General features: G+C 51.6%; 1 protein-coding gene across 1 annotated transcript in view; it reads left to right on the top strand.

Moving 5' to 3' along the window:
• LOC134026888 (formin-like) overlaps window positions 1-12,224 on the top strand; it is a 38,597-nt gene that overhangs the window by 14,027 nt on the left and 12,346 nt on the right. Inside the window, 7 exon segments of the mRNA XM_062469908.1 lie at window positions 2,767-2,854; window positions 5,472-5,533; window positions 5,653-5,741; window positions 6,033-6,162; window positions 6,247-6,393; window positions 6,779-6,838; window positions 7,420-7,540. Of these exon segments, the coding sequence (XP_062325892.1) occupies window positions 2,767-2,854; window positions 5,472-5,533; window positions 5,653-5,741; window positions 6,033-6,162; window positions 6,247-6,393; window positions 6,779-6,838; window positions 7,420-7,540 (697 nt within the window).

Below are 12,224 nucleotides of genomic sequence, written 5' to 3'. Positions count from 1 at the left end.
ACACACACCCTTACCCTCCACACACACACACACACCCTTACCCTCCACACACACACACACCCTTACCCTCCACACACACACACACACACCCTTACCCTCCACACACACACACACACACCCTTACCCTCCAAACACACACACACACCCTTACCCTCCACACACACACACACACACACACCCTTACCCTCCACACACACACACACACACACACACCCTTACCCTCCACACACACACACACACACACCCTTACCCTCCACACACACACACACACACACACACCCTTACCCTCCACACACACACACACACACACACACACACACACACACCCTTACCCTCCACACACACACACACACACACCCTTACCCTCCACACACACCCTTACATTCCACACACACACACACCCTTACCCCCTACACGCACACACACACACACCTTCCACACACACACCCTTACCCTCCACACACACACACATCCTCCCTTACCCAGCTCACACACCATGTGTCTGGTGTGGAGTCAGAGCCCCTCGTGTGGGAGATGAGTGATGAGCCATCACACAGGGGTTAGTGAAGCATGTGTCTGGTGTGGACTCAGACTGAGGAGAGTGGGTGTAAGATTAACAGGGAGAGGGAGAGAGGGACAGAGGGAGAGAGGGACAGAGGGACAGAGGGACAGAGGGAGAGAGGGAGAGAGGGACAGAGGGAGAGAGGGACAGAGGGACAGAGGGAGAGAGGGACAGAGGGACAGAGGGAGAGAGGGACAGAGGGAGAGAGGGAGAGAGAAGCGAGGCTGGGATGTGCTCCAACCAGAGAGTGAGGAGATGTCTTGATCCCTGTGTTATTGTAAGGTGGCCCTGGGTGAACTGCCTGGTGACAGGGTTTGGCTTCAGTCACCCAGCAGGGAGCTGCAAGCTGGCTGGGGCTGTGCACACTGTCAACTGCACTGCTCTGCTGCTCTGCTGCTCTATGCTCAACACCAGCCACCTGCTAGTCCTCACACTGCTCTCTCTCTCTCTATCCCCCTCTCTTCCACTCTCTCTGACTCTCTGTCCCTCTTTGACTCTCTGTCCCTCTCTCTTTTATCTGTCTCTGCTTTCCTCATCTCATACTTGTGTCACCATGGCATCGGTGTCTGTGCTAACCCCTAGATACGAGGTTGTTCAGCTAGTGTCCAGCGGAGGGTGCTGTTCTCCTCGGACTCCCAGCAGTAGTCTGTCTGGCCCTCAGCATCAGCATCTGAGAGTCTCTCTTCTCACTCGCCTGCGCCTCGCAGACCCAAACATCCAGTTGTCTCTCCTCATTAAGTTAACTGGCCAGGCTAATCACTAGTCCTGGAGCCACAGTGGAGTGTGGCGGCTTCCTGGGAGGGTTTTAGTGCTGGCTGTCCAGAGCAGTTCATTAAAGGTGTTGGGAAAGCCTCTCCCTCCCTCCTCCCCCTCCTCCTCCTCCCTCTTCCTCCTCCTCCTCCCCCCTCCTCCTCCTCCCCCCCCCCCCCCTCCTCCCAGGCTGGGAGATCCCCAGTGATCCAGAGACTGACTGAGCGTGCACCACAGCACTCTGTAACGCAATACCCACTTCTAAGGCTTCCAGCCTGGTTCCCAGTGGCGGCCCAGGATCAGGACCCTGCTGGAACAGGCTACCTAATGAAGACGGCCGAGACATTAAGTTTTAGAGCCAAAACTCTCTCTGGCTTTATGGCTAATTCAGTCATAAGTAATTGTGACCATGTGTAGGCACAAATAAAAATCCTGTGAATTTATAGTTTGTTATAAAAGAAAGGCCCTGCTCTCGACTGCTCGTCCAGACCAGAAGAGATGCCCTTTTATGGCTTAACATTTTTTGGGGACTATTTTAATTTTTTTCTGAGAGGGTAACCCTGTGTACTCTGCTCTCTGATGGTAATGTTTTATTGAGTGTTTGTGGCCTGGATGGGCTGCAGCCCATCATGATCCATGTCATGAACCCACATGACTCAGTGTTCAGGATGATCCCTGTCATGAACCCAAATGACTCAGTGTTCAGGATGATCCATGTCATGAACCCACATGACTCAATGTTCAGGATGATCCTGTTATGAACCCACATGACTCAGTGTTCAGGATGATCCCTGTCATGAACCCAAATGACTCAGTGTTCAGGATGATCCATGTCATGAACCCACATGACTCAATGTTCAGGATGATCCTGTTATGAACCCACATGACTCAGCGTTCAGGATGATCCTCTCATGAACCCACATGACTCAGTGTTCAGGATGATCCCTGCCTTGAACCCACATGAATCAGCGTTCAGGATGATCCTGTCATGAACCCACATGACTCAGTGTTCAGGATGATCCCTGCCTTGAACCCACATGAATCAGTGTTCAGGATGATCCTGTCATGAACCCACATGACTCAGTGTTCAGGATGATCCCTGTCATGAACCCACATGACTCAGTGTTCAGGATGATCCCTGTCATGAACCCACATGACTCAGTGTTCAGGATGATCCCTGTCATGAACCCACATGACTCAGTGTTCAGGATGAACCTGTCATGAACCCACATGACTCAGTGTTCAGGATGATCCTGTCATGAACCAACATGACTCAGTGTTCAGGATAATCCCTGTCATGAACCCACATGACTCAGTGTTAGGATGAACCCAGAACCCTCATAGACGTGTTATGATGACTCAGACTGTTCTGTCTTCTCCAGCATCCAGACATGCAGACGGAGGTAACGTGGTCTAATGTGTGTGTGTGCGTACGTGCGTGTGTGTGTGTGTAGATTATCAAGCTGTTGGACGGGAAGCGATCTCAAGCCGTGGGCATCCTGATCTCCAGCCTGCACCTGGAGATGAAGGACATCCAGCAAGGTGACACACAACACACATTTTACATTTACATTTAGTCATTTTTAGCAGACGCTCTTATCCAGAGTGACTTACAGTAAGTACAGGGACATTCAGGCGAGGCAAGTAGGGTGAAGTGCCTTGCCAAAGGACACAACGTCATTTTGGTTGGCATAGCCGGGAATCGAACTAGCAACCTTACTAGCCCGATTCCCTAACCACTCAGCCTCTCTCACTCTTTCTCACTTTCCTTGCCTCTCCAGAATGTTTTTATTTTCATTAAACACGTAAATATCAGATTGAAGATGACACTTGATAAATCTCAGATGGAAATGATTCTGTTTCGCACCTTTACTGCCTCGACAGGCAGGAATATTTGTAGCTGCATAAATAGATGAAGTTTCAGCCCAACGTGCTCCTGGGCTCCTCAGGGAACCATGTTGGGTTGAAGAAGGAAAGACTTCCTGTCAGAGCGATGTTGGAACCACTGCAGTCCGATAGTACTCTTATCACTGCAGTCTGCAGCACTGCAGACTGGTCACAGTCAGAAAGAGATCCCCTGACTTGACACAGCAGAGAAGTTAGTGGTGTGTGAGTGTGTGTGCGTGTGTGTACGTGTATGCATGAATGGAGTAGTGTGTGGTTCATGTGTGTGTGTGTGTGTGTGTGTGTGTGTGTGTGTGTGTGTGTGTTTGTGTGTGTGTGTGTGTGTGTGTGAGAGAGCGTGTGTGTGAGTGTGTGAGTGTGTGTGCGTGTGTGTGTGTGTGTGAGTGTGTGTGTGAGTGTGTGTGTGAGTGTGTGTGTGAGTGTGTGTGTGAGTGTGTGTGTGTGTGTGTAAGCGTGTGTGTGTGTGAGTGTGTGTGTGTGTGTGTGTGTGTGTGTGAGTGAGTGTGTGTGTGTGAGTGTGTGAGTGAGTGTGTGTGTGTGAGTGTGTGAGTGTGTGTGAGCGTGTGTGTGTGTAAGCGTGTGTGTGAGTGTGTGAGTGTGTGTGAGCGTGTGTGTGTGTGTGTGTGTGTGTGAGTGTGTGTGTGTGTGTGTGTGTGTGTGAGTGAGTCTCCTCAGGGTGGAGGGAGAGAGAGTGGACCGCCTGCCTGTCTGAACAGGCGGTTGGCAGATCTGGTTGTCGTTGCAAGTGACGGTTTTCTGCACCTAATAGGAGCGACACCCCGCTAATGATCTGACGCTGTAGACTCACCCTCACAGACCGCAGCCTCACACCACCATATAAACCCTGACCACGCACGGCCACCCCCTCCTGGTTACATGCTGCTCCCTTCTGTGTGTGAGTGTGTGTGTGCGTGTGTGTGTGTTTGTGAGAGAGAGAGACCCAGTAAAACGTCTCTGCGTGAGGCTGCTTAATGGGAGGTGTAGGTGAAACGGACAGTTAGAACCTGACAATGCTGAGAGCTGCTTAATAAGCACTTCTGAAGGCTCTGCTCAGCCCTGCTCAGCCCGCCTGGCCTCTGTTAGCAAATTAAGAGGACATGGGACATGTAATGTAATTAGAGACACTGGGGAGAAAGGGGGCTGATGGAGGGAGTGTGGTGGGGGAGGAGGAGGAGGGGAGGTCTGGTAGACCTACGAGGAGAGAGGACAGGGGGCGGATGGAGGGAGTGTGGCTGGCCGGCTGGAGGATCTCCTATGCTCCCCCACACAACCACACACACACACACACACTCTCACACACACACCACCACACACACATACACACTCACACACACCTAGTGTGACGAGTGAGAAGTGTAGTGAGGTGGGCAGTCTTTGATCTCTTGGTGTGGAGAGATATCCGGCCGCCCCAGACCGTTACCCCACACTGCGCCCCCTGCCTTCTGGTCACGTGACCCTGAGTAACACACCCTAGTGAGATCTCCCCCCTCCAGCAGCAGACAGCAGCAGACCCATATCAGCTGATCTAGGCACCATGGATCCTCCTCTATCTGCACCATAAAGCTGTGACACATCATCCAGACACTGAGCAGAGCTCCCATCTCACTGTCTCGCCCTCCTTCTCTGTCTCTCTCTCTCCCTCTATCTCTCTATCTCTCTCCATCTCTGTATCTCTGTCTCTCTGTCTCACTCGCTCTCTGTCTCTCCTTCTCTGTCTCTCTCCCTCTCTCTCTCTCTCCCTCCCTCTCTCTTTCACCCTCTCTGTCTCTCTCCCTCTCTCTCTCTCTCATTACTGAAGGCTGCGGTTGTTCTGAGCAGCAGGTCCCGGGGTTAAGCAGCTACAGGCTGTCCGCCATGACCTGTGCCCCAGGGGGTTAGTCTCCTGCCTGTCTGCCCAGGATGGGTGCCCGGTGTGGGCCTGACATCCCTCCTGGCCTCCCTGGCCTCTCCCACCACCCTCCCAGGCACCGTGCCACACACCCACACAGCCAGTCCCACGCTGCCATGCGTCTATGGAATGATGAATTGTCCGTTAGCCAAAGAGCCCAGCCCAGCCCAGTTTAACAGAACATCTTTTGATGTTTAGCCTTTTCTGAATGGCTGACAGTGTCTTGTTGTTATCTAACGTTACGTCCGTAGCATGACTGCACACATCTGAGCTTCACTTCCAGCTCATAACGGAGACGTCGTTCCTGTCCAAGCTTCTTGGGGCTTTAGAAGAGCAGGCCTGTAATAAAAGTGTTTACTGTTGCAGCTGTTCTGACTGTGGACAACTCCGTGGTGGATTTGGAGACTATCGAAGCATTATACGAGAACGTGAGTCCAGATAGTCACCTGACAGCATGAGCAAACCTTATGGAGACAAAGTCAATTTCTCTCCCAGTGGAAACATGGGGCTTCCTACTAGCTGGTAGGATGTGTGTGTGTGATCACAGAGGGCCACCAGTGACGAGCTGGAGAAGATCAAGAAGCACTATGAGACGTCCAAGGAGGATGAGGTGAAGCTGCTGGACAAGCCTGAACAGTAAGAACCCACCTGAACCCCAGTACACCTGAACCCCTCAAACACGCAATATAGAAAATACACAAGAGTTATGTGTTCGACCACTTGCAGATCTTGTAGGTGACCTTGATTTATAACACTGAACCTTCCCACCCAGTTGCCCTCGCCCCCCCTTGCCCTCCCTCATCCCACCCCTCACACCCCTTCGGCCTGCTGACTCAGTCTCCCAGGGAGAAGAAGCAGCCAAGGAAACAAAAATAGTCTGATCCTGTCGGACATTTTGTTTTAGTCCTGTCATAACATGTCCTCCAGGTTTCTGCATGAGCTCTCCCAGATCCCAGACTTCTCCGGCCGGGCACACTGCATCATCTTCCAGCCGCTTTTCCAGGACAGCATCTCCTCCACCCTCCGCAAGGTGGAGATCGTCTCCTCTGTGTCCAAAGTAAGACTGCACACCTTGCTGGGTTCAGTTTACTGGTTATTGTGAACCTACAATGCTGACTGTGTGTGTGTGTGTGTGTGTGAGGGGCTCCTGGAGTGTGGCAGTGTGAAAGAGGTGATAGGGCTGGTTCTGGCCTTTGGGAACTACATGAATGGAGGGAACAGGACCAGAGGCCAGGCTGACGGCTTCGGCCTGGAGATCCTCCCCAAGCTGAAGGACGTGAAGAGCAGGGTGCGTCACCTCCATCACCTGCAACCACACCCTCCATCACCTGCAACCACACCCTCCATCACCTGCAACCACACCCTCCATCACCTCCACCCACACCCTCCATCACCTCCACCCACACCCTCCATCACCTCCACCCACACCCTCCATCACCTCCACCCACACCCTCCATCACCTCCACCCACACCCTCCTTCACCTCCACCCACACCCTCCATCATCTCCACCCACACCCTCCATCACCTCCACCCACACCCTCCATCACCTCCTGTATATCCACCCATTCATCACCTCCACCCACACCCTCCATCACTTCCTGCACATCCACCCACACCCTCCAACACCTCCTCCAGACACTCACTGATATTGCTCTTGGACTCTGTACTGCAGGACAACCGGATCAGTCTGGTGGACTATGTGGTATCATACTACCTCCGCAACTTCGACGAGGTAAATTGTTAGATTTACACATACCCCCTTTCCACCAAAGTGAATCGGGAGCTAGTTCGGAGCTGGTGCTAGAGCCAGCTCGGAGCTGGTTCAAGAACGGAACCTTCTAAGAACTGGTTTGCTTTTCCACGGGCTAGAGAGCCACCACAGAGCCACGTCATTACGTCACTGTATACGTCTCATCTTTCCCAGCAACGCTAGCGCAGCAGCGCCAAACACAAAGCAGAGCCCGTCTAAAGGCTGTTTATCAATCCGAAGAACGCGAGGTGTTCGTCTTGTTGGTCACGGTAACCCCGCCCCAAGCAGTTCTTACTTGATTCACAATCTAGACCAGCTCTGAAGTGGTGCTATTTGCGAACCACGTACGAACCACTTTTCCGGTTCTCAGTCTGTCAAAAGAGAAAGAACTGGTTCGCGATTAAGCACTGGCTCTGAACCGGCACCCAAAATGCGTTGATGGAAAAGGGGTAACAGAGAGCCAGGTTGTTTTCAGGAAGTGTCCCAGGACATGTGATGATGGTGGGTGTTGGTGTGATGTGTGTGTGTGTGATGTGTGTGTGTGATGTGTGTGTGTGTTGCAGCATGCAGGGACGGAGAAGAGTGTGTTTCCGCTGCCAGAGCCTCAAGACTTCTTCCTGGCTGCCCAGGTCAAGTTTGATGACCTCATCAAGGACATCAGGAAGCTGAAACGAGAACTAACCGGTAGGGCTTGACCTCTGTCTGCCTCTAGCTGCCTCTATCTGTCTCCCCTAACACCAGCCTCACTCACAAGGTCAGTGGTGTTTACTGCTGACACTACCACACATCCAGATCCCTGTGTAGCAGTTGAGGTCCCATGAACGAGTTAAAATAAATGGTGGGTTTGGCTGAAGTTTTCTGTGCTTCCTAGAGGGGGCTGGGGGGTGGGGGGGGGTGCTTGGCCTCGTCCACCCATCAGTCAGCAGTGGTCCGGGCCACCAGGGGTTAAAAGGCGATGCCCCCAGCGCCCTTGATGTCTGTCATTATTAAAATCAACCAATAATACGGCATATGAAAGCAATTATATGCCGGGCAGCCCTCCCCTCCCCTCCCGGGCCGGGCGGGGCAGATGCTGTTAAAGCCGCTCCTCCATGACCCCCTGGGAGAACATGCAGAGAGCGCCAGGCCCCCCGAGCTGTCACGCATTTATTAGGCAACATGGAAGTCTGGGGAGACAATAAATGGAGAGCGAGGGCGCTGGTATTTGATGTGGGGCCGAAGCAGAAATGTGGTGTGAGTCAGGGCGGGAGTCTGGGCCGGGAGTCTGGGCCGGGAGTCTGGGCCGGGAGTCTGGGCCGGGAGTCTGGGCCGGGAGTCTGGGCCGGGTCCTCGGGGGGTTGGTAGAATCCGGCGAGTGCCAGGTCCCATTGTTTTCCGTGTTTGAGGTCCACCTATGACTCCCTCCTTTTTCATCCTCCAGCCAGCCGCCAGGAATAAATATTTATGCTGCACTATTATAAACCAGCCTAAAGACGCCAACTGGTCCTAATTATGTCATGCAAATCACTTTCATTCACATCTGAATAGTGTCTGCAAGCCAAGTGCCAACACAGAATCACACTTCTGACCTTGGTAGGATAAGGCTGGGAACAGGAGAGGAACAGCAGAGGAACAGGAGGGGAGCCTGTGGTGTGTTCTGCCTCCTGTTTCTGGCTCTCTGAGGGGGAGAGGAGCAGCACCCCGGTCAGATCCAGACCTCTCCCTGCTGATCATCCTTCTGATGAGGCTCCACTCCTGTGTCCGCTGTTCCTGTTTGCGCGGGTGTGTGCGCGCATGCATGAGCAACTCTTCCATCCGGGACGATCCACTGGAGCAAGCCAGACTCCCTGGCCACTAGGCTGGCCTCCCCTGTCCTCTCCTCCCCCTCCTCCCCCCTCTAGAAACCTGACCCTGTCCTAGGGAGGGCTCCTGTGGGGGACGAGGGTGGGGATCTCTGGGCTCCTCCCCAGAGAGTGTGATGAGGGGAGGTCAGAACTGCACCCTGGTCAGCTGCAGGACTAACGAACCGAGCGTTGGAAACCAGCCTACCTTCTGGGTCTCCCAGACACATACGTTAAGGGGGTGGTTTATTGCTCCACTAGGCAGCGTATGCTGTATGTGTCGGTCTTGCAAGGAAGTCATTTCAAATAAAATTAGGTTCGTATAACCCTTTTTACAAGCAGTGTCACAGAGGGCTTCACATATGCCCATAGAACTGCACCTAAAACAACCCTAACCTTGAAGGAACATCAGTTTGTGTGAATAGGAGAGGAACCTCCCCCTTCATATCAGCTGGTAATAACACACTGAGACGTCTACAGACTAGTCTGGTGTTCTTGGAAGGATTCCTGGAAGTCAGAGAGAAGGCTATCCTCTGCGGAGACTGTTAACCCCACAAGACTGTGAGCTCACGCTGCCCTGCCTGGAACCAGACGGTAACTGGTCTGGACAGCCAGGCAGGGCCGCTACTGAATGAAATAGTATCAAATAAAAAGAACCAGTCAGAGCTTGTTTGCTGCTCAGGGGAGTTTAGTGTTTCACAGAAGGCCGGGAAGGCTCAGACATTCATCACCACAACAAATCAGACAGCGTCTTCTTTTTAAATGGCCCTTAACGTCAGGTCCAGGCAGCGCTTCACGACGCAGGCTCCAGTCTGACTCCATGTGTGGACTCGGTGGTCTGAGCTGCCTCTGGCCTCGGACCAGGGAGTATGCCACAGCGAGGCCCCAAACCTCCCCTTTAACTGTGCTGTGTATCTCCCCGAACCTCCCCTTTAACTGTGCTGTGTCTGTCACCCTGTTCCCAAGTCACCGTGTAGGAGGTGGGCTAGCCTCAGGCTGAGAGAGAGATGAAGGAGGTGGGCTAGCCTCAGGCTGAGAGATTTATGGATGGAGGGATGGGAGAAAGAAGGGAGGAGGGTGAGTAGGTTGTGGTCTTACCTTTCTCCCCAGCCTCCTAGCTGTGTTCTCCTCGATACTAGCCTGCATGGCCTTGTCCTAGCGGGAGAGATGGAGCGAGGATCTGACAGGGCACTGAGGTCGTTTATAATCAGGGATTAGCAGGAGAATTCCAGTGCTTAAGGTCTGAGGGAGATGATCCACAGCCTAGTGTAAATAATACTGATCTGCCAAGGATGGAGACGAGACAAGCCTCTGTTGAAAGGTAGATACGAAGACTGTTGTAAAAGATTTTCCAAAACACTCGAGCTTGACAGAATCATTATTGTGTGTGTGTGTGTGTGTGTGTCAGTGAGTTTATCAGGGGGACCAGGGAGGGCTGCATGTAGGATCAGCCTTTGATAGTGTTGAGTTACAGCTGCAGGTCTAAACCTGTTTGCCCGTCACCATTAAAGCCCAACAGTTCACAGTGCTCCAGGAGTCCACGGCCTCCAGGACCGCTGGCTGCCTGGACGTTCTGCGGCGTGAGAAGATAGAATAAAGGATAGAATATCTTTATTAGACTGAGTTAACAACTGGTTCAGAGCACATCTCGGGGGGTTGGTGAGAGTTCTGAAGGACAGTGTGGCTCCGGTGCTTTACACAGCAGCTGGACACAGCGCAGGAGTGTAGCAGCTGACTGCAGCATCTGTAACACTGTCTGCCCTCTCAGTCCTGCTCAGGGATCGGAGATCGGTGCGGAGGATCCCATCATGCCCCTCTCTCTCTGGGGCGGGACAACATTCTGGTGAGACAGGAAGCCAGACAGAGGAAAGCCTGGGGATCAGAGCAGAGCTATATCTACAGTCAAGTGCTCTAACCACCGAGCTCTGTACCCATCCCTGTCCTAAACTCTCACAGTTCCTCTGAAAAGGCAATCAGGCTCTCTGGGAACTCTCAGTTCTCACTGGTCAGTTAGATAACAGCATGAGCTAATTTACAGTAATGGGATTAAGTGGTTGAGGGTATCAATCATAGGCTGATATAACCTCTGTTGTTCTACCCTGCAGAGCTTGCTGGATATGCAGTCAGACCACAGAACAGCCTAGCCCTTGTGCACATGTATTGTGACAGTTAGACAATGTCCTGGAACCAGAGCCTGGGATGGATTTCATGCTGCTTCTGATCTTTCGGCCTTCCTTCTTGCGGCCTACGCTGTCTGGACCACATTTGGAGCAAAGCCGCATCTAAATTGTTGACTCGTTGTTTGGAACAACCTTTAATGTGCCTACTTGAGATGGTGATGGTGGTGGGGGTTCTAATGGAGGATCTGTTCAGTCATGTTTCAGACTGGATCCAATCTGGGCGGATGTCATGGATATGTTTTCTCAGAGAAACTCTAAAACAATGTCTGCTAACTGAGTGACCTCACCTGTTTACATAGAGGTTGTGGATCTGGATGATTACTGCGAAGATCCGGGTTCAGTCACTCATCTCTGAAACGAACCCTGACCTATCCGGCTTGTTCTTCAAGTGTTTGCGGTGCTGTTTAGCTATGCAGTCATAACCAACCCCAGGTATTTACTGCCGCTCGTTTATGACTCGCAGCTTTCAGAGAAATGTGTGAAAGTTATTTGAGCGGTCGGCTGCAAGAGCAGCGTCCCACGCTGACTGCGGAAAAGAAACGAACTAGTTTGGCTGAAACTCGGCTAATTCCCGTCTGGTTGCAGAGTGAGCAGGGTCATTTGGCAGAACTACAAAGTTTCTTTCAGAACAAACAACAAACAGCTTGTAGAACCAGCCGTCGCACACATGTACAGGCACACTGGAGCTAGACGGGCTAGCATGCTAATGCTCTGTTTTACCGGCGGTTTTGATCAATGTTGTTAGCTCTAGCTAACTCAGAGCTAGCTCTAGCTTATTTCTTCATCATTTTGCCGCTCGACCTTTATTTTCCTTCCACCGTAAAAAAAATGCTTGAAGCTATGAATGCATAGGGTCATCTTCATTGTCTATTGAATGTGTGTTTATTACGATTTAAAATAAACGTCTTCGACTTTCTAATGGTTATTGCCACCAGGAAATCCAGTTATCGTTCCCTTATAGGCTATTACTTGTCTTTACTGATAATGAACAGTCTTCTCTGTTTACATTTGAACGCAACCCAAGCTCATATACTACAGATGTTGCCAGGTTTCTTTAATAGCCATCTGTTCGGGATGTGTTTTTAGTGGGATTCACACACTTCTCACGTGTTTCCCCTCACAAGACTCGGGTTTAGTTCACGTATGAAAGTGTTGGAAACTTGATATCCCGTATCACATGTCATTAATTAATTGTGCTCTTTGTGTAGGCTTGTTATTATTTTATATTCTAGCTCAATTGATGAGGCCCCAGCAATAAAAAGTGAAAGCCCGGTTTCACACACCACAGCACAGAATACAGTATATTTTCTCTTTCTTTCAGTCTCTCTTTTCCCTCAGGCAAGGGCTGTTTTAATCCATTCCTGCTGA

This window comes from Osmerus eperlanus, chromosome 9 (assembly GCF_963692335.1).
Source record: "Osmerus eperlanus chromosome 9, fOsmEpe2.1, whole genome shotgun sequence".
Lineage (NCBI taxonomy): Eukaryota > Metazoa > Chordata > Actinopteri > Osmeriformes > Osmeridae > Osmerus > Osmerus eperlanus.
Note: the sequence above shows the minus strand (reverse complement) of the source record. Positions and strands in the feature narration are given on the sequence as shown.